Below are 23407 nucleotides of genomic sequence, written 5' to 3'. Positions count from 1 at the left end.
AATAAGGAAAACAGAAACACAAAGACAAGGAAGCAATGTAAACACCAAGCTACCAGAAAGCAAAAGATAAAATGGTTATAAGAAGACCTCATATTTCAATAATAACCCTAAATGTAAATGGACTGAACTCACAGATAAAAAGGCACAGAGTTTCAGAGTTTCAGAATGGATCAAAAAACAAAACCCAACCAATATGCCGCCTCCACGAGACAGATCTCAGCCCCAAAGACAACTATAGACTCAAAGTGAAAGGGTGGAAAAAGATATTTTAGGCAAATGGCATTCAGACAAAAGCAGGAGCAATGGTACTAATATTGAATGAAATATAATTCAAAATAAAAAAAGGTAAAGAAAGATACTGAGGGACACTTCATAATGGCAAAGGGAATAGTGCAACAAGAAGGTGTAACACTTATTAATATCGATGCTCCCAATCAGAGAGCCCAAAACATATAAAGCAATTACTAACAGAACTAAACAGAGAAACAGACTAAAACACTATATAGTAGGGGAACTAAATACCCTGCTGTCAAATATGGACCAATCATCCAAACAGAAAATCAATAAGGACATAATATCCTTAAATGATACATTCAACCAACTGGAGATAATTGACATTTACAGAGCCTTCCATCCCAGAACAGCTGCCTATACCTTCTTATCTAGTGTACATAGAACATTGTCAAGGATTAACCACATACTGGGACACACAGATAGCCTCAAAAAATATAAAATGTTTGAAATCATACAACCTTATTCTCTGATCATAATGCTTTTAAACTAGAGGTCAACCGTAAAAAGAAAGTGGGAAGAGCCACAAATACATGAAGATTAAACAACATATTATTTAAGAATTATTCCCCTCCCTAGTTATAGTGCTTCTGTTCATCTAGATCCCAGGTGACTTTGCTTGTTGTTTGCTCCGAGCTTCTGTCACAACTTTAATTTTGTTTGGAAGAGGAATAAACGAAGCCTCTATCATCTATGCCATTTTTTCCAGAATCCTTTGTTTTGGTTAATTTTGTTGGTGGTGTTCTGATTGGATGTTTTCTCCTACCTTTTCCAAATAGTTAGTTTGATTCTCTGCTTCATCTAATCTACCGTTGATTCCTTCTAGTATATTCTTTATTTTAGTAATTATATTGTTCATTTCTTATATTGTCCTTTTTTATGGTTCTTATGTTTTTTTATGTTTACTATCTCATTGTTGAAGTTCTCACTGAGATAATCTATTCTTCATGGAGCACCCTTAAAACCAGTGTTTTTATTTCTGTCTCTGGTAGGTTGCTTGAGTCCACTTCTTTTGGTTCTTTTTCTGTAGTTTTCTCCTGTTCTTTCATTTGGGTCATTTTGCTTCATTGCCTCATTTTGGCTGTCTCTCTGTGTTTGTTTCTATGTATTAGGCAGATATACTACATCTCTCAGTCTTGGCAGGGTGGCCTTATGTAGTAGGTACCCTATGTGGCCCAGTGGTGTAGTCTTCCTGATCACCTACACTGGGTGCCCCAGGAGTGTCCCTTGTGTAGATTGTGTGTGCTCTCCTGTTGTAGTTGAGCCTTGATTGCTGTTGGCATGTCAGTGCATGAGATTCACTCTCAGGCTGACTGGCAATGAAGATTGGCCACTCCATCAGTCTATAAGCTGCTATGAAAGGGCCGACCCCACAGAGTTATATTCACCCCAGTGGGGTTGTGTGCTTATTGAGACCAGCCTTTGTGCTGCTTGTTGGGCTAATCTGGTGGTGCTCTGATGTTATCTGATGTGAGCCCCTGGGTCTGTTAGTTTGGGGCCCTTTAGGAGGAGCTGCCATGCTGGCCAACGTCAGCTGCTGCTTACGACCCACCCAGGGCTACCTGGTAGGAGCTACAAAGCTTTTTGCAGTTGCTAGCTGACTGTACTGGACTTGGAGGTATGTGTGAGAGGCCATGCTATGAACCTAGGCCGGCTGCCACATTTACTGAGTCTGGGGAAGCCAGGCAAAGGGCCCAGGGCACCCCAAGGGCTGAGGCTGCCTGCCAACTGTATGTAATATTCAGCAACTGAAGCAGCCTCAGGCGGTACTCAAGCTATGTGGAATGGGGTCCTAGGGAGTCCTCAGGGTGAAGTAAATCTCGTTACCTAGCTTAATGCATTTTCAGATTTGGTGCCAGTGTTGAGCCTGTGTCTACTCACAAAAGTCCTAGATCATACCGAGGCCAACCACTGCCTGCCTTAGGCCCACAGACTCCTGAGATTTGTTTAAGAATTGCTGCAGCTCACGCTGGGACTGGCTGGATGCCCACTACCAAAAATGTCTCCATAAGCGTGTGAGTCAAAGTCTGTTAACTGCTGCTGAAGGAGCCTCCTGCCAAAAGCACAGGTTTAGGCTGGTTACCCAGTCATGCAAATGTCCCTAGCAATTATGAGTTGGGTGGGGCAGGGTTTCAGGGAATCACCACGGTACAGTGAGTGGATCTCACTAGGCCAATGCAGATTCAGATTTGGCCATGTTGGGGGATGGCTAGACACAACCAAGATGGCACACCCTGTAGGCTTCGCAGGAGGAGGTGTCAACAAAGGGACAATGGCAGCTATCCTTCTATCCCTTGCCCAAAGCCACACAACTTAGTTGTTCCGTGTATTTCTCCGGCATTTCTAGAGCTGCTGTCCCTCTGCCAGAGCCCAGGGTGAGAACCTGTGAGCAAGTAATTCTATATGTGGGCCCTTTAAAGGTATGTTTGGGTTTCCAGCAGACTTCCATCTCACTTGAACAGTCAGAATATCCACTGTTTTTCACAGCCAGATTTTGTGGGTACTTCTTTTCACTGCACTGGAACTCTGGCCTTGGTAGCCCAGTGTGGGGCTGGAGCCCCTCTTTCCTCTGAGGGGATCTCCAGAGTTGAGATGTCCCTCCCGATGTTCAGTCACCACACTTGGTTGTGGGGCCAACCTGTTTCAAGTCTCTGCCCCTTCTACCAGTCTATATGTGTTCTCTTCTTTATATCCTTAGTTATAAAAAATTATATTGAATATTTTAAAGCACTGTACCACATGATTTGATTTATAAACTAGGTTTTCTTTCTCTGTTTTTGCTTTCTCTCTCTCTCTCTCTCTCTCTCTCTCTCTCTCTCTCTCTCTCCACCCCCCTCTGTCACTCCTTTTCCCTCCTTCTCTCCCTCCTTTCCCTTCTTCCCACTTCCCCCTTTGTTTCTCTCCTTCTTTTAGCCCATCATTGAAAAAAATGACACTGGCTTATTCTTGATGAATCAATAATGAATTTGGGAAAATACTAATTATATATCTATACCTGTACTATATACCAGGCTGGGCACAAAGTATAAATTTAGGGGCCAATGAATTGATTATCACACTGGAAAGAAGGGCTTCTGAAGGTATGTAACAGACCCAGTGAAATAATAATGGAAAGCAGTTATGTAAGTGCTAAACGAATGACATGGACAAAAGTGTTCTATGGGGGTTCAGAAGTAGGCAAGATCTTTGCTCCTTAAAACTGGTTCCCTCCTCTCTAGCCACTTCAGTAAATAAGATCATTATCTTACTCCATCTCTTAAGCCAAAGTTTCCTCTCTTTCACATTCCATATTCAATCTGTCCCAAAGTTCTGTGTCCAAAATGTATCTAACTCTACTCTTCTCCATCTCTAGCCTAGTCTAAGCTGCCATCATTTCTCACCTAGATGACCAAAATGGCTCTTTAATTGGTTTCTCTTCCCTCACTCTTTCACTGCACTCCATCTTCTACTGAAACTTATATGAGATCATGTGACTTCCCTGCTCAGAATCCTCAAATGACTTCTCATTGTTGTGAGAATAAAATTCATACTCCTTACCATGGCTCCTGTTCATATTCTATGGCTATGATCTGGCTCCTGCCTACCTCTAAAGTCTCATCTCAGGCCACTATCAACATCATCACTACCCTTTAGCTACGCTTGTCTTCCTTCAGTTCCTCAAACATGCCAAGCTGTTTCCTGCCACAAGGTCTTTGCATTTGCTATTTCCACAGCTTGAAACTCTTTTCCTCTATTCTTCAAATGATATCTTCTTCTAATCTTTATTTCTCAGTTTAATTGCTCCTCTTCAATGAGACTGTCACTGAGAATCCTTGTAAAATTAGGTTCTATCCATTAGTATCACTTTGTTCCCTTCATAGAACCTTACCTAAGTGTGTAATTATTTAATTTGTTAGTTTACTTTTTTCTATCTCCTTAATTAGAATGTAAGCTTTATAACAGCAAGGATAATGTCTATCTTGTTCATCATTTTAACACTAGAACCTACTGAATGAATGAATGAATGAATGAATGAATGAATCATTGTGAGCTGAAGTAGTCAGGGAAGTCTACCTTGGGGAGAAAGAGCTTGAAGTAGATTTTGAAAAATAGAAAGATAAGTAGAATTTTCATATTCAAGAGGAAGGAAAGAATTCCAGGTTGTAATAGAAGTTAAGTTGCTAAAGCAAGCACAGTTCTGGCACATTTGGGCAATAGTGAAAAATGGAAGCTGCCTGAAGTGGAAGGTTCTCATTAGGTAATATTGGGACAAGAAGTTTGTTAGTTGGTTGAGGCACAATTATGCTGCACCTTGAAGAATAGACTACCTTCTTTTTCAATGTGGGCAATAGAAACCATTGAAAAGTTTAGAATAGGGTCATGGTGCAGTGTTTCAAAAAGGCTTTCTAAGGGGGAAATTAGTATACAAGTTTATGGAAAGTGTTTATTAAACAGAACAGATTTCATCCCACCAGCTAAATGGCTATAAAGGAAAAACAATATGGACATGCATGAGTCAGGAAGGTTTTTTTTTTTGGCTCCAAGGCCACAGAATTGTGTAAAATATTTACCAAGATGATTTGAAAAGGGAAGCAGGGATAAGAAAGAGACATAGTTGGACTTTTGATGATTCCTTTCCTGTGATAAACAGCTAATGAAGAAAGAAAGGTCGTGGGAGATGAGAAGAAAAACATTAATCTATTTCCTGCTTTTGAATAAATGAGAGGGGTTACAGTATTAGTAGAACTGATATTTAGTTGGAAAACAGTTTCAGGAGAGAAGCTATCTGATTTACAAATTTTAGTTCTGAAAATTAGATTGTTATGCACTAGATTATACTATATACAGTACGTGGAAATAGGTAAATCCATCCTTAGCGTTTGAAAGAAATGAAATACATTAAAATTTAGCAAATTGTATAATGTTCAGACTCTACCTAGTACCATACCTAGTCAGGCAAGGTTATGCAGGAATATACAGCACTCCTTCCTGATTCCACCCTTTGCTCATGTTCTTTTCCTCTTTTCAAAACCCCTTCTCTTTCTCCTCTTGCCATCCACAACTTACATATCCTTCAAGTTCCTATCACTGGCCTTTTCTGAAAACTCTGCTTTCCTGGAGTGCTACCTTTTCAAAATTCTTACAGCAGCCAGAGTCTGTAGTGTAGCACTCAATTTGACACTGTTTTGTGTTGTTCATGAATTGTTTCATGAACATCCTTTTCTGTTTACCCCCATCAGAACTATATTATGTAAGCATCTTTCACAAGGTTCGAATATACCTTTGGGGACTGATAACAGTTTATAGAATTGGTTGACTGACTGATAATTTATAAGTGAGAATTAGTAGCAAGATACAAAGTGTCCCTTGTCTGGTATACTATCTCAAAAAAGTCATAAACGATTACATTAAGAAAGGATACACCTTTGGTGAAGAGACCAAGGCCAAGAGAGCTTCAATATTGGTCAAGGTCGGACCCAGACAAAGGGAATAAAAAGGAAGTCATTAATTAGTGGCAGAATTTGGAGTATAACTCTGGTATCCTGCTTTAGGTTCATGAAATTTGATAATATTTTTGAGATAAATCCTATAGGAAAATACAGGCCTTAGCACTTCCAGGCAGGGCTTGATGACACATCAAAATGACAGTGAACTGAAGAGTACTCTGGATTCCTCAAAACAAAATGGGCCTTCAAGTAAGTTACCTAGAAGGACATCCTTTCCAGGGACCCCTGCAGGCAGGCAGGCCTTCCATTTCCTCTTTCCTTCTCAGAGTCATAAAACCCTGAGTCAAAGAGAACTATTCCCAGTTTATAACCAGGGTTACAGACAAATAAACAAAGTAACATCATCTTTTGGAATTTCATGGTGATAGAATCCCCTGATTTTACTAAGAAGCCCCTCAAAGATAACTGAGTTGTAGAGGGGTCCGTTAAGTTAAATTATGATGTATATACCTAATTGTATACTATATAAGATCAGACCCTTAATTTCTGAGACGGTTTCAATACAATGTGTACTCAATATATTATCTCACTATTAGAAAAATAGTGAGTGCTCTTTTTCAACAACGGTGACTCGACCAGGTGGGTATCCCAAACCGTTTTTCAAGGTAGGGGTAGGAGGGCATGTATAGTTTGAAAAATTAGACTCTAAAATTACCATTGCTTTGATTTTTCGGTCTTACTCTTCAATTCATTTTGAATATTAAATACAATTTTAAAAGAGTATTAGATTTTGTTTATTAGAAGAGAAGGGAACAAACATGAGTTGAGGAAGGTTAAATACTACTCTTACATGAATATTCAAAGAGGAAAGCACATGCTTCTTCTTACCTCTTTCTGTGTCATAGAGGTATACAAACTTCTCCCACTTGTAGTGACCCAGAAGACTTAGAATAGCGCCCTTCAAGGCTGGACGCATTTGGATAACAAACTGCACATCTGCATCAGTAGGGAAGCTGGGGGTGACAAAGGATGTGTGCAGGGCCCCACAGAAGGAGGTCAGAGTGTTCATTGACATCTTGTCATAGAATCCAAAGATGGCATACACCCCTCTTGAGAACTGGGAGCAGACTGGAATGAGAAAAAGAGAAAGAAATTACAAAAACCCCTTGGTCCCTTGCTTCAGCTTATAACATTGAAAATACAATGTATAGTTAGCCTTTGGCTCTAAATGACATGCCTCAAAAGAAAACCAAGATCTCTGAAATCTCTAGAATCCCTTAAAAGCCCAGTTTCCCAGCAGCAGAAGAGGAGGAAGCAAAAGTTTTATTTGATACAGTTGTACATTCTCTATGTCTACCATGAGTAGGAAACTAAAAAAAAAGTGCAAAGGAAAGAGGAGAAGATTGTCTTACCCTCTTTCAGCAACCCTACCTGCTCACCTCTTAGGCATTTGGTGTTCTCATACTTCCACTATAGCTACCCACACCTCCATTAAGGTATAACTGTCTTGTGCCTTACCATTTCATTGCATTTTCTACTAAGTGACAATAAGGACTGATGATTTAGTCAGAAAAACTGCTAATGTGTTTGCTAGGAAATATGTTAGTCCTCTTAGGTTACATAATGCTTTAACCATAGTTATGTTTTGGCTAACACCCTTAATGTAGGCTACTAATATAGAGGACTTCAGATTCTGGACAGGTAACTGGAAAGACTGGCCTTTAAGTGCTCACTGAGACACATGGGGTAGATGGGCCTATTCTGACCATGTGTAATTGATGAAATTCTATCTTGATTCTTTACATTTATTTTCTAGATCTATTAGCCCAAATATAGAACTTTCACACCTTCCTCATAAATGTGGTCAGTTTTACTTCATTTCAAAGTGGGTCAAAGCACCACTTCTTCCCTCTTCTTGCCCAGATGACCTTAAAAAATGTGTTCTATATTAGCTTAAGTAGAGCATAATTAGCAAAGTGAATCAACTACAACGACACTGTGTGGTGTATTCTCAAACCAAGCAGAAATAATCTGTAGATTATCTGCACTACTGCTTCCTTCTATTCATGCAAAGCAGACAGAACAGACAGCTGATAATGTGGTATGATTTAAGGGGTTCTGCATGGTCTCCCTTATATGCTAGGAAGTCACTGCTAGCTTACTTCTTCAGGTTTAGGGCGTTGAAAAAATGTCTACAGTTTGGGAGGTGGATTAAATAGAACCCTTCGAAGTAATTAGTATGTTAAGATGAATTAATATATTTGATTAGAGGACAAGAAGAATGGTAAAGCACATGGGTAAGTTTTGATGGGGATGGGTAGGTCAAAGAAGAGAATATAAAGGGTCTGGAGTCCTCCCTGAGAGAGGAAACAGTGAAGGCATTGGACACCAAAAAGAAGGAAGGCTTTGAAATAGAACAAAGTCAAGTGGAAAATCAATTTAATTCATTTTTTACCCATTGTGAGTCTTAGAGTTATCAGTATCTATGGTATCTTGTTTTTCATGTATTCTATTCAAACTTATGTTGATTAGAGATGCTCTCTTTTATCAGCCAAACTCATTAGTCATTGGCTTGAAGGTAGCATTTCAAAAGTAATTATCAGTGATTTAAGTATCTCCAGCAGAGAAGATAGTAACCTTCAACTTGAGGAAAATTTGAAGTGACCCCTAAACACATGCACAAAAAAGTCTTTATATTAAAAGGAGGAAGCCAACTAAAGGATGAATCTGGATTACTTCATGACAGGAGGCCAAAGGAGTATTGATAAACAAAAAGGAAGTGGCTAGATTCCATTTTGCCTTGTTCATCACCAAGGGAGATAATAAGGAGAGTTCCATTCTTAAATTAATCTTGTAAATGGAGAATTTTGTAGTACCAGGTCAAATCTTGGCCAGTGCACATAATGTTCTGTATAAAATTGATAATAATCACCATTGAGTGCTTAGTAGGTACCAGGCACTGTGTTAAGTACTATACAAATATAACCTCATTTAATATTCACGACACTCTCATGAGGTATTACTTTTATTTCTATTTAACAGATAAGAAATCTGAGACAAAAAATGTTCTCTCTTGAGTGGAAGAGCCAGGATTTGAATCTGAGTCAATCTGACTCCAAAACTCACAGTCACCAAAACAACAATTACGTTAAAGAATAATTATTGGCCTGAATGAGATAGAATTTTCAGGTTTAGCAAATAAAAATATAGAATGTCCAATTAAATTTGAATTTCAGATAAATTATTTTTAATATAAGTATGCCTCAAATTTATAGATATATTAAAAATTATTTGTTGTTTATTTGGAATTCAAATTTAACTGAGGATCCTGAATTTTATCTGGCAACCCTAGAAAGAACTCATCATTATTAATGGTCATGGGGCTGAAAGATTGGAATGAGCAATCATGGCTCGTCACCCAAAATGATGCAGGAGGTAGCCAGTAATTCTTAGATTCATACCAACTAGCATGCAAGGCCCAAGAGAAAGATGAGGACACATGAACACTATAGAAAAATATCCTCATGGGGGAAATGCAACATATTTTTAATGAGGAGAGCTCTAACCTGGCTAAATTATGTGCAATAATTGAGAGGAAAATAAATTCTGAGAGAGGCAAAACTATAATTATGATTCATTTTGAGTTTCAAAAAACCCTCGATACATTGGAAGGAAACCAAATATAAAAGTAAATATGTTATGGTGGTAAGATTCCAGTTAATAATAAAATCTTTTATTGCTCTTGTAATCATTGTTTTTGAACCTCAGAGGTGCAGAATTAATTAATCCTTACTAACTTCACATTTTATTGATTGCATTTATTTATTTATTTATTTAAAACACAACAAATACCCATTAAACCATTACCCAACCCAAGAACTATAACATTACTGATAACTTATTTTTACCTATATCTTCCTCCTCTATTCTATCTTCCTAAATTGGTCCCTCCCTCCCTCCAAGGTAACTGCTATACTGAATTTTACATTTATCATTACTTTGGTTTTTAAAAAATATACAAACACACGCACACACACCCAAACAATAAAAAAACTTTTGGCTTGTTTTAAAACTTCGTAAGAAGTAAATCATATTGTAGAGGTGAAACCCAGACTCCAGGAAGGAACATCCAGTGAAATCTTTAAGCCTATGTATGATGATAAGCAGAATAAAACAAAGGAAGACATTATAAAAATGTATGAGTGAGCCGGTGTTAGGGAATCCAGTGAAAATAAAAAAAATCCAAACTAAGCTTAGAGGAAGGGATTTAGGTCCCTCAGGGAACACTAAACTATTGTGATCTGACAGGCAGACACACAGTGGTAGAAATCAACAAGAAGAGTGTTAGGAAAAAATCAGTAAATGTTCTATTCTTTTCATATAACACAGAGAAGCAGCTGCCCTGCAAATGCCATTGTGCAGCTACTCTTGTTCTACCTCAATATATACAAGGAATGTTAGTAGAAGGCCCAGTGAGGAAGATAAGGAAAGTTAGTAGAAGGCCCAGTGAGGAAGGCAACTGCCATGTAAGGACAGCCTTTTCTCACAGTGGATTCTTGGGCCCATTCCTGGCTGCAGAAAGTAAGGCTGAATGGAACACTGAGCTGACTCAAAAGACAATGTCTATGTTTTAGCTTCTTAGAATGTTTGAGCTAGAAGGAACTTAAAAACTATTTTATTCAGTGTCTTTTCCAGCATAGTTTTAATGTGAAATCCATTCTCCAAATGAAATTTCATGTGGAAAAGTTCAATATATAAAAGATAAAGTGGAGCTCTTCTGATTCAATAGAGTTCCACTGAAGCCTTCCTATCGTTGAAAAAAAATAAAAAAAAACCAACTGTGACACTAATAGAGGAAGTGTCTTGCACAAGGTCACAGAATGAATTATGAACCAGCCACTTTATCAATATCTCTACAGCATACCTATTCCAGAACTATCTAGGGCAGCATGGGTCAAAATTTGCCTAGCATGAAAGTGACTTAATCTGCATGGCTAGCTCGCAGCATAGATTGTTCCACCAGGTGTTTCCCATGACTCATCTGTTGGCTTCTTCTCTCACCTTTCTCATCCCAAATACCAACAATGAAATCAGGTGGCAGATTGGTAATTTTTTGGGACTCATGATTCTTTTGGACAATGTCTGTTACCTGTATCTGAACCCTTAATGAACCTCATCCATTTCTTTATCTCAGAAGACTAGTCCTTGGTAAAATGATGCTGTAAGAAATATTTACTTTGTTAATCTTATGAGGTCTTGAAGTGCATAGGAAAAGGCAACAGTACAGGGCTCTCCAGTTTTAAGCTGCATGATTTTGTGCAAGTTACTTAACCTCTCTGAGCCTCAGTATAAAATAATACTTATGCAGGAAGTTTCTGGAGTTAGACCGTATAGGTTGAAGTCCTGAATCCATCAATTAATTATAAGGCAAGTTACTTACCATCTCTGTGCTTCTGACCCAGTTTCTTAATCTGTGAAACTGGGATAACAGTGCCACGAATAGTGCCAAAAATAGTGCCTATCTCAGCATAGGTTGTGAAAGTAAAAATGAGTTCATTCATGGGTACTATCTATAATAGTGCCTGGGTCATAATAGATAATGCTAGCTATTTATTCACATAAGTATTTATTGAGCATCTGCTATATGCCAGGGACTGTAATAGGTACTGAGAGATACAGGAGAGAAAAAAGATTCTGTCCTCTTGGAACTTATATACTAATGAGGGGAAAAGATAATAATAAATAAGTAAAATAAAAAATGTCTTAGTTATAAATGTTGCTTTTGGTTATTTTCACAAGGTGAGCAGTAAATAAAATGGTACATTGAAAATATGTAGCATAGTGCCTACCACATAACTTGGCAACTAAATAGTTCTTTTTGTTTCTTTCCACTTGCCAGCTCTTTTTAGCATATTTTGTCTTCTGTTAATCCAATCAGGTTACCCTCCTACAGTAACCTCACAGCTTCTCTTTTCTTTCCTCTTCTCTATGGAGTTCTTTAGTGATCTTTCCAATTCTTTTTACTGGGTAGTAATGGGTCAAGAAAGACGCTGATAATTTGGTTTGAGATTGTGCCGTTGCTCTATGATTCTTCCCCTCCCTTTATATTGCCTTCCTGCTGGTAAAATGTTGTCTCCACTTGGGGCCTCTGTGCCTTCCCAGTATAAAATATATTAATAGTCTGCTTCCTAAGAGTGCCTGTTATATCTCTTCTCACTAGCAAAACATCAAGTTTTTCTCATTGAAAATGTCATTTTTGACTACATTCTGGATTCCTGGGGACTCTAGTGTAGCTCCCCGGCAGCGTTCCCTTCAATGGTGAGTGAAAAGCAAAGCTAAAGCCAGCTGTCACACTTTTATTTATAGACCCCAAGTCTGTAGGGTCAAGACAGGTATTGTTAATGTACAGTATGGCAGCTAATTACACCACCAATATTCCAAAAGGCATCAACATGATAATGTCAAACGACATGAATACTCCAAAGATTTGAATAACAATATTGCATATCATTTACAGAACTATTTTAATAGCCTTTTGAATCTTGGGGAAAAAAGAAAACTGAAGTCTCTTGCTGACTTAATGATCACATTTGAAGCAAGGAAGAAGAAAAACATAGCTATGAGGAACCAATAGAAATATACCACAGAACTTTATCCAGGTAATACCATAGAATTCCAGGGGATCAAAGAAGCTTAGAGCTGGGAGTGCCCTTTAGAGATCATGTAGTCCAAAACTGTGGTGTTGGTTCATGGTGAAATTTCCACAATATGTGTATGTGTGTGTGTGTGTGTGTGTGTGTGTGTGTGTGTGTGTGTATGTGTGTGCATGTGTTGGGGTAATGTTGGAAACTTTAAAAAATTTTTTACTTTTAAAAAATTTTATTTTGCTAGTTTCAAGTATACAGTACACTGGTTAGACATTTATATAGTTTATAAAATGACACCCCCCCACAATTGCGCTTTCCATACTCTGGCTCTCTACCTAGCCATTACATTAATGCTAACTGCATTCCCTATGCTGTGCTCCCCATCACCATGACCATCTACCAACTACTAATTTGTACTTCTTTACCCCTTCACCCCATTCTCTCAGCTCCCCAAACACCTCCCTTCTGGCTGTACCAGATTGTCCTCCATATTTGTGAATACGTTTTTGATTCGTTTGTTCTTTTTGTCCCTTAGATTCTGCATATAGGTGAAATCATATGGTATTTATCTTTCTCTGACTTATTTCACTCAGCATAATAACCTCTATGTCCATCCATGTGGTTATAAATGGTAGGATTTCATTTTTTTAATGGCCGAGTAATATTCCATTGTATATATGAACCATAATTTCTTTATCCAATCATCTGTCGATGGGTGTTTAGGTTGCTTCCATTCTTGGTTATTGTAAATTGTGCTGCCATGAATGTAGGGGTGCATAGATCTTTACGGATTAGCGTTTTGGTTTTCTTTGAATAAATACCCATAAGTTCAATTGCTGGGTCAAAAAGTATATCTATTCTTAATTTTTTGAGAAATATCAAGGCTGTTTTCCATAGTGGCTGTACCAATTTGCAATACCACCAACAATGTATGAGTGCCTTTTTCTCGACATCCTTGCTCACACTTGTTCTTTGATTTATTGATGATAGCCATTCTGACAGGTGTGACATGATATCTCACTGTAGTTTTAATTTGCATTTCTCTGAAATTAGTGACCTTGAAGATATTTTCATATGTCTATTGGCCATCTGTATTTCTGCTTTGGAGATATATCTGTTCAGGTCTTCTGCCCATTTTCCATCAAATTTTTGTTGTTGTTGTTGTTGTTAAGTTTTAAGAATTCTTTATATATTTTGGATATTAACCTCTTATCAGATGTGTCATAAGCAAATATCTTCTCCCATTCAGTTGGTTATTTGTTTTGTTGATGATTTCCTTTTTCGTATAAAACCTTTTGAGTTTGACATAGTCCCATTTCTTTAACTTTTCTTTGTTTCCCTTGCCTGAGGAAATATATCTGAAAAGATATTACTGTTAGCCAAAACATAGCCTATGTTTTCTTCTGGATCTTACATTTAAGTCTTAAATCCATTTTGAGTCTATTCTGGTATTTGGTGTAAGAAGGTGGTCTAGTTTCCTTTTTTTTTCATGTATCTGTCTAATTTTCCCAACACCATGTATTGAAGAGACTATCTTTATCCTATTGTATATTCTTGCTTCCTTTGTTATATATTAAGTGAGTGTGTAGGCATGGATGTATTTCTGGGCTCTCTATTCTGTTCCATTGATAAATGTATCTGTTTGTACACCAGTACCATGCAGTTTTGATTACTGTAGCCTTGTAGTATAGTTTGATATCATGTAGTGTGATACCTCCTACTTTGTTCTTCTTTCTCAAGATCACCATGGCTACTCGGGTCTTTTATGGTTCCTTATGAATTTTAGGATTATTTGTTCTAGCTCTCTAAAAAAATGGCATTAGTATTTTAATAGGGATTGCATTGAATTTATAGATTGCTTTGGGTAGTATGGCCATTTTAATGATGTCGATTCTTCCTACCCATGAGCATGGTATATGCTTCCATTTATTTGTATCTTCACAATTTATTTTTTCAATGACATAATTTTCTGAGAACAGATCTTTTCCCTCCTTTTTTAATTTGATTCCCAAGTATATTATTTTTCTTGGTGCAATTGTAAATGGCATTATTTTATTAATTTCTCTTTCTGAAAGTTCATCGTTGATGTATAAAAATGCCACTGACTTCTGAATATTAATTTTGTATCCTGCTACTTTACTGAATCCATTAATCAATTCTTACAGATTTTTGGTTGAATCTTTAGGGTTCTCTCTATATAGTATCATGCCATTGGCAAATAATGAGAGCCTTACCTCTTCGTTTCCAATTTGGATGCCTTTTATTTCTCTTATTTGTCTTATTGCTGTGGCTAAGACTTCCAATACAATGTTGAAGAGGAGTGGTCAAAGTGGAGATCCTTGTCTTGTTCCAGATCTTAAGAAAAATCCTTTTAGCCTTTCCCCTTTGAGTATGATGTTAGCTGTTAGTTTGTCACATATAGCCTTTATTATTGCCCACTTCACCGAGTTTTTATCATAAATGGATGCTGGATTATGTTGAATGTTTTTTTCTGCATCTAATGATATGGTCATATGGTATTTATCTTTCATTTTGTTAATGTGGTTTATCACATTAATTAATTTGAGAGTATTGCACCAACCTTGAATCCCAGGAAAAATCCAACTTCATCATGGTGTATGATATTTTTAATGTATTGCTGAATTCGGTTTCCTAATTTTGTTGAGGATTTTTGCATCAATGCTCATAAGAGATATCAGCCCATGGTTTTCTTTTTGCGTAATATCTTTGTCTGGGTTTGGAATCAAGGTAATGGTGGCCACATAAAAGGAGTTAGGGAGCCTTTCCTCTTCTTGAATTTTTTGGAATACTTTGAGAAGAATAGGTGTTAATTTTACCTTGAATGCTTGGTAAAATTTAACTGTGAAGCCATTTAGTCTAGGACTTTTTTTGTTGTTGTCGTTAAATGCCAGTTTATTTTTTTTCATACAATATATACATAATTTTTTTAACATTTTATTTTATTTTTTTATTTTCCCCTTCACCCCTCCCTCCTCCTTTCTGGTAACCATTAGTTCATTGTCCATGTACATGAGTCTCTGTTTGTCCTGTTCATTTGTTGCTTTTAGGTTTTTATCCCACATATGTGACGTCATGTGATTTTCAACATTTTCTGTCTGACTTATTTCACTTAGTATGATTATTTCAAGGTCCATCAATGTTGCTGCAAATGGCAGTATTTCATCTCTTCTTATGGCTAAGTAATATTCTATTGTATATATGTACCACCGCTTCTTTAGCCAATCATGTATTGTAGGACACTTCGGTTGCTTCTATGTCCTGGCCACTGTGAATAATGCTGCTATGAAAATTGGTGTGCAATATCTTTCTGAATATGAGTTTTCAAGTCTTTGGGGTTAAATAACCGGTAGAGGGATTGCTGGATCATATGGTAGAGAAATTCTTAGTTTTTTGAGAAACCTCCATACCATTTTCCATAGTGGCTATATCAATTATTTGCAGTCCCACCAGTAGTGTATGGGGGTTCCTATTTCTCCACATCCTCTCCAACATTTGTTATTACTTGTCCAACTGATTATAGCCATTCAATCAGGTGTGAGATGCTATCTCATTGTGGCTTTGATTTGCATTTCCCTAATAGCTAGTGATGTTGAGCATCTTTTTATATATTTATTGGCCATTTGTATGTCCTCTAAGAGAAGTGTCATTTCAGATCCTCTGCCCTTTCTTTGGCTGGATATTTGTCATTGTTGTTGTTGTTGTTGTTGTTATTGAGTTGTATGAGTTCTTTGTATATTTTGTTTTGGATATTAGGCCCTTATCAGAGGTATTCCTTGCAAAATATTTTCCCATTTGGATGGTTGTCTCTTTACCTTGTTGATGATTTCTTTCGCCGAGCAGAAGCTTTTTAGTTGGATGTAGTCCCAGCTATTTATTTTTGTTCTTACTTCCCTTGTCTTTGACGTCAAATTCATAAAATCCTCTTTAAGCCCAATATCCTTGAGTTTAGTTCCTATGTTTTCTTCTATGAATTTTATTGTTTCAGGTCTTATATTTAGGTCCTTAATCTATTTTGAGTTAATTTAGGTGTGTGGTGATAGACAACAGTCTAGTTTAATTCTTTTGCAAGTGGCTTTCCAGTTTTCCCAGCACCATTTATTGAAGAGGCTTTTCTTTCTCCACTGTATGTTTTTGACATTTTTCTCAAAAATTATTTGCTCATATAAATATGATTTTATTTCTGGACTCCTGATTCTGTTCCGCTTGTCCATGTGTCTGTTTTCCTACCAATACCATGCCGTTTTGATTACTGTCGCTTTGTTGTATAATTTGAAGTCGGGAAGAGGGATGTCTCCATCCTCGTTCTTTTTCTCAGGATGGCTTTGGAAATCCGGGGTCTTTGTGTTTCCATAGAAATCTGATGATTTTTTGTTCTATTTCTTTAAAAAAAATGCCAATGAGATTTTGATGGGGATTGCATTAAATTTGTATAATGCTTTAGATAATAAGGTCATTTTAACTATGTTGATTCTTCCAATCCAAGAATATAAAATATCTTTCCATTTCTTTTTATCTTTTTGATTTCTTTAATAAGGTCTTATAATTTTCATTACATAGGTCATTCTCATATTTCATCAGATTCATTCCTAGGTATTTTATTTGTTTGTTGCACTTTCAAAAGGAATTATTTTTTCCACTTCTTTTTCTGAAACTTTGTTATTAGTGTATGTAGAAATGCTATGGATTTTTGAACATTGATTTTTATATCCAGAGACTTCACTGTATTTTCTTATTGTTTCTAGCAGTGTTCTTGTGGAGTCTTTATGGTTTTCTATATAGAGAATCATGTCATCCACAAATAATGACAGTTTGACTTCTTTGTTTCCTATTTGGATGCCTTTTATATCTTTCTCTTGTCTGACAGCCCTTGCTAGGACCTCCAATGTTATAATGAATAACAGTGGCGATAGTGTACACCTTGCCTTGTTTCTGTTCTTAGAGGGGAGATTTTTAGTTTCTCACCATTAAGTATAATGTTGGCTGAGGGCTTGCCTTTATTATGTTAAGGTACTTTCCTTCTATACTGATATTGTTAAGTGTTTTGATCATAAATGGGTGCTGTATCTTGTTGAAGGCTTTTTCTGTATCTATTGATATGATCATATGGTCCCTATTTTTTAATATGTTTATGTGTCGTATCACATTAATTCATTTGTGTATGCTGAACCATCCCTGTGACTCTTGGTTAAAGCCCATTTGATCATGGTGGATGATCTTTTTAATATATTGCTGTATTCTGTTTGCTAGTATCTTATTTATGATTTTTGCATCTGTGTTCATGAGAGATAATGGTCTGTAGTTTTCTTTTTTGTGTGTCATCTTTACCAGGTTTTGTTATTTGGGTAATATTGCCTACATAAAATGTGTTGAGAAGTATTGCCTCCTCTTTGATTTTTTGGAAGAGTTTGGGGAGTATATGTATTAAATCTTTGAATGTTTGGTAGAATTCGCTGGTGAAGCTATCTGGTCCTGGACTTTTATTTTTTTGGTAGGTTTTTGATGATTGTTCCAATTTCCATTCCACTGATGGGTCTATTTAGATTTGTTTTTCTTGATTCAGTCTAGGAAGGTTGTATCTTTCTAAGTGCTGGTCTATTTCATCTAGATCATTAAATTTGGTGTTATATACTTTTTCATAGTATTCTTATATGATTCTTTGTATTTCCACAATGTCTGTTGTAATTTTTCCTCTCTCACCTCTAATTTTGTTTATTTGTATCCTTTCTCTTTTTTCTTCAGTGAGTCTAATGAGGGGTTTGTCAATTGTATTAACCTTCTCACAGACCAGCTCTTTGTTGCATTTATTTTTTCTATCTTTTTTTTCCTCAATTTCATTTATTTCTGCTCTAAATGTGACGACTTCTTTCCTTCTGCTGACTTTAGGCTTCATTTGTTCTTCCTTTTCTAGTTTTTTAAGATGAAGAGTTAGGTTGTTTATTTGGGCTCATTCTTGTTTTGGGAGGTAGGCCTGTAATGATATGAACTTTCCTCTTATGACCGCTTTTGCTGTGTCCCAGAAGTTTTGATATGTTGTACTATTATTATCATTCATTTCTATATATCTCTTGATCTCCCTTTTTATATCTTTTCTGATCCAGTTATTCTTCAGTTGTTGTTTAATTTCCATTTTTGTGTGTTTTTTTCCTCTTTCTTTTTACACGTGATCTCTAGTTTCGAAGCATTATAATCATAGAATATAGTTGGTATGATTTCAACTTTTTATATTTGTTGAGGCTATCTCTGTGTCCCAGTATGCAGTCAGTCCTTGAGAATATTCCATGTGCACTAGAGAAGAATGTATAAGCAGTTGTTTGGGGATGAAAGGCTCTGTAAATGTCAGTTATGTCCAGTTGGTCTAATGTATCATTTAAAGGCGTTATTTCTTTAATGATTTTGTGTTTGGATGATCTGTTAATATTTGACAGTGGGGTATTTAGGTCCCCTACTATATAGTGTTTTGGTCTGTGTCTCCCTTTAGTTCTGTTAGTAATTGCTTTATGTATTTCAGGGCTCCCTGATTGGGAGCGTAGATATTAATAAATGTTATGTGTTCCTGGTGTATGATTCCCTTTCCCATTATGAAGTGTCCCTCAGTATCTTTCTTTAAATTTTTATTTTGAAGTCTATTTTGTCTGATATTAGTACTGCTACTCCTGCTTTTCTCTGAATGCCATTTGCTTGAAGCATCATTTTCGACCCTTTCCCTTCGAGGCTATATTTTTCTTTGGAGCTGAGATGTGTCTCCTGGAGGCAGCATATGGTTGGGTTTTGTTTTTTTGATCCAATCTGCAACTCTGTACCTTTTCTCTGGTGAGTTCTGTCCATTTAAATTTAGGGAGATTATTGAAATTGAGGTCATCTTATAGTCATTTTATCTTTTGCTTTCTGGTAGCTCGGTGTTTCCATTGCTTCCTTGTCTTCGTGTTTTTGTTTTCTTTATTTTGCTTGGCTTTTGTGGGTTTCCCCTCTGGTCATTCTTGTTTTATGTTATATACTTCAGTTCTAAATATTTGGCCTCTGATTACCATTACAAATATGAAAATGATAGTTATATATATATACAGTTGTCCCTTTTCTTCTGTGTGTGCATTATCTCCATTCCCCTTTGTGAATTTGGATCTTTGAATACTCCCATTTTTAGTCATCGTTATCTCAATTTGTCCCTATGTATGCTGAACGTTTGTTACTATCTTGCCATAGTAAATCTCTTCCTATTTTAAGCTTATAATGCCCTGTTCATAGTAAGGGTTGCACTACTCTGCTTTTATCAGCCTGCCAGTCACCTTACTACTAATTATGCATTGCTTTTTTTGTCATTCTGTTTTAGGTGAGCTGACCTCTAAGTATTTCCTGTAGTACAGGCCTCATAGTGGAGAAGTCCCTCATTTTTTGAATGTCTGGAAAGGTTTTTATCTCTCCTTCATATCTAAAGGACATTTTGCTGGATACATTATTCTTGGCTGATAGTTCCTTTCATTTAATAGTTTGAATATTTGATTCCATTCCTTTCTTGCTTGTAAGGTTTGTGCTGAGAAGTCTGATGGTTTTTCTTTACAGATTACCATCTTCTTTTCCCTGGCTTCCCTGAGAATTCTGGTTTTGTTGTTGATTTTTAATCATGTTAATACAATGTGTCTTGGTGAAGACCTTTTTGGGTTGAGATAATTTTGTGTTTTATTAACTTCTTGAATTTATGCTCCAGCTCATTCCTTAGATTTGGGAAATTCTTGTCAACTATTTGTCTGAACATGCTTTTTAATCCCTGTTCCTTTTCCTCCCCTTCAAGATTTTCCATTATTCTTAAGTTTCCTCTCCTGATGGTATCAGCTAGTTCTTGTATTTCTCTTTTATTATTTTTCATTCTTCATTTTCTCTCTTCTTCCTTCTGATTTATTTCTAGATTTCTGTCTTCGATCTCACTGATCCTTTCATCTATTTGTTCGACTCTATTTCCCAAGCTTGATATTTCATTTTTCAACTCCCGCAGTGTGTTCTTTATCTCCAGGAGGTCTATTTGGTTCTTTCTGAGGGTATCAATCTCCTTGCTAAAGAATTTATTCTGCTCATCTAGTTGTTTTTTCAATTCCTGAAATTGTTGATAGGATTTGTTTTGGATCTCACTTAGTTTTTCAGAAGTACTATCATGAATTCTCTGTCACTTAAGTCGCATTTCTGTGATTGTAAGCTTATTTTCTGGTGATTTTTCTCTTTCTTTCTGAGATGTCTTGTCACCTGGGTTGTTCATGGTGTTTAATGGACTATTTTTCCACCTGGGAATTAATGGAAGTGTGTCCTGCCTTTTTCTTTTTTCCAGGAAGATTTATTATATAATGGTCCCTAGCCTGTTGCAAATAAGGAATTTTTCTTTTGGTTTCCAGTAGGTGGCATCTAAGTGTTTTGGATCTCTGCTTTATATGAAGTTTTAATAATGTCTTTTTTTCTTTACAGATGTTTAAACATGCTCACTACCCTCAGTTTCAGTTTCTGTCAGTGTTAGTGACAGTTTCAGTAGCCTTTGCTCAGATTCCCCTGGGGCTTTGTGGTGTTCCATCTCGGAGGGTATGAGGGGAAAGGTTCTTAGTTTTGGGGTTGGAGGCTGCAGCTCAGCCTCAGTTTTGCAACCATAGCTGGTAAAAACCAACTGTTCTTTCTCTGCCATTACTGCTTTTCTGTCATCCCTGTTTCTCTGCTTCCTGGCCTAATGATTGGGCACTGCCGCCAGCTGTGTAGAAACACCACTCTCAGGCAGGGCTTTTCATAGAACTCACCACTCCTTCTCCCTTCCCCCTCCTCCTACAGGGAGTTCCATCTGTGAGAAGCAGCTTCTTTGTTTCTCCCAGTCCACCACCTGACACCCAGGATTCTGACCTGTGGTAGCTCTTATGCGCAGGTCTCATGCTCAGATGTTCTGTTGGGCAGTTTGGGTGTATTTTTTTTTATTGAGTTTTAGGTGTTTAGCTTATTGTTGTTTCAAGGGGAGATATCTGGGAATGTATCTCATGCTGCCATGTTTCAACTTCTGTTTTTTGGGAGGATTTTGATTACTGATTCATTTTCATTGGTGATAATCAGTGAATTCAGATTTTATGTCTTTTCTTGAATCACTCTTGGAAGATTGTGTTTCTAAAAATGTATTTTTTTTTCTTCCAGATTGTCCATTTTGTTGACATATAATTGCTCACAGTATTTTCTTATGATTCTTTGTATTTCTGTGGAGTTAGTAGTTATTTCTCCTCTTTTATTTCTGCTTTTATTTACTTGAGTCCTTTCTTTTTTCCTTCATGAGTTTGGTTAAGAGTTTTTCAAGTTTCTTTATCCTTTGAAAGAACCATCTCTGGTTTTCATTAATATTTTGTATTAGTTTTTTAGACTATTTCATTTATTTCCACTCTGTTCTTTATTACTTCCTTTCTTCTAGTAACTTTGGGCTTTGTTTGCTGTTCTTTTTATAGTTCTTTTAATTGTAAGGTTAGATTGTTTATTTGAGCTTTTTCTCATTTCTTAAAGTAGGCCTATATCACAATGAATTTCCCTTTTGCCGTGTCCCATAGATTTTGAGTCATTGTGTTTTCATTTTAGTTTCTCTCTTGGTATCTTTTGTTTTTCTCCTTGATCTCATTGATAACCCATTCATTGTTTAGTAGCATGTTATTTAACCTCCAAGTGTTTGTGTATTTTCCAATTTTTTTCTTGTAGTTGATTTCTAGTTTCATACCACTGTGATCAGAGAAGACGGTTGATATGATTTCAATCTTCTTAAATTTACTGATATTTTTTGTGTCCTAAATTGTGGTCTATCCTGGAAAATGTTCCATGTGCATTGGGGAATGTATATTAAGCTGCATTGGGGTAAAATTCTCTGAAAACGTCTATTAAATCCATCTGGTCTAGTGTGTCTTTTAGGCCCATTGTATCCTTGTTGATTTTTTTGTGTGTAAGATCTGTCCATAGGTGTCAACAGAGTGTTAAAGTCTCCTACTATGAGTGAATTACTGTTGATTTCTCCTTTTATGTCAGTCAACAATTTCTTTATGTATATAGGTGTTTCTATGTTGGGTGTGTATTTTTTATTTTTATTTTAAATTCTTTTTTAAATTTTATTTTATTCATTTAATTTTTAAAAGGACAATTGTTTTCTTTACATAATTTCTATTTTCTAATTTTCCAGTATTGTAATTGTATGTAGTAAGTATCCTTTTTCTTCTGAAAAGATGATGCTGATAAATTTACACACACACACACACACACACACACATGCATACACCTCTCAAAAGATGTCTGTGTTGCAATCCTCTAAATATGTAAATTAAGTTACATGGTAAAGGTAAATTAAGGCTGCAGATAGAATTGAGTCAGTATCAGAGTGATATAAGGAAAACTTGACCTGCCATTGCTAGCTTCGAAGGTGGAGTGGGCTATGAACCAAGGAAAGTGGGTGGCCTATAGAAGTTGAGAAAGTTGTGAAAGTGAATTCTCCCACTATTAGAGCTTCCAGACAGAAACATAGCCTTGCAGACACCTTAATTTTAGCCTAGTGAAATCCTTATGCAGCTTCTGACCCACAGAACTGGAAGATAATAAACTTGCATTATTTTAAGCCACTAAATTTGTGGTAATTTATTATAGTAGTAAATAGAAAACTAAGACATTTATATAGTAAAATTTTAAAGTTGGTAACTCTATAGATGAATCTATACTCCACTTAATTTTTTTTTCCTCCTTGAAATATTACTGATCTGAGAAGTCCAAAAGTTTGGAAGCTAATGATCTAGTCTAACCTCCCATTCAGTACAGGAACCACCTCTCATCAGGTCATATTACCTCTCCTTGAATACTTCCAGTGACAAGAGAGCTCCATACTCACAAGCAGCCTTTCCCTTGCAGGGCAGCTATGATGGCTAGAGAGCAATTCCTTAAATGATACCTACCTTTACCTATTGGGGCTCTTGAGTGACATATGATGCATTGAATTCCAACTCCACATAACCTCAACTTAGTTTTACAGGAAGCTTAAAAATACAA

General features: G+C 36.5%; 1 protein-coding gene across 9 annotated transcripts in view; it reads right to left on the bottom strand.

The window, feature by feature from the left end:
* GRIA3 (glutamate ionotropic receptor AMPA type subunit 3) overlaps nucleotides 1-23407 on the bottom strand; it is a 346637-nt gene that overhangs the window by 251661 nt on the left and 71569 nt on the right. For all 9 annotated transcript variants that reach the window (XR_004952901.1, XR_004952902.1, XR_004952903.1 and 6 more), the window contains exon 3: nucleotides 6606-6845. Coding sequence is in view for 6 of the 9 variants with exons in the window: in XM_016136089.2 (XP_015991575.1) it covers nucleotides 6606-6845 (240 nt within the window). In the remaining 3 variants the exon portion in view is untranslated. The remainder of the gene's footprint in view (nucleotides 1-6605; nucleotides 6846-23407) is intronic.

The sequence above is a fragment of the Rousettus aegyptiacus genome, unplaced genomic scaffold (genome assembly GCF_014176215.1).
Source record: "Rousettus aegyptiacus isolate mRouAeg1 unplaced genomic scaffold, mRouAeg1.p scaffold_m13_p_9, whole genome shotgun sequence".
NCBI classification, from domain to species: Eukaryota; Metazoa; Chordata; class Mammalia; order Chiroptera; family Pteropodidae; genus Rousettus; species Rousettus aegyptiacus.
Note: the sequence above shows the minus strand (reverse complement) of the source record. Positions and strands in the feature narration are given on the sequence as shown.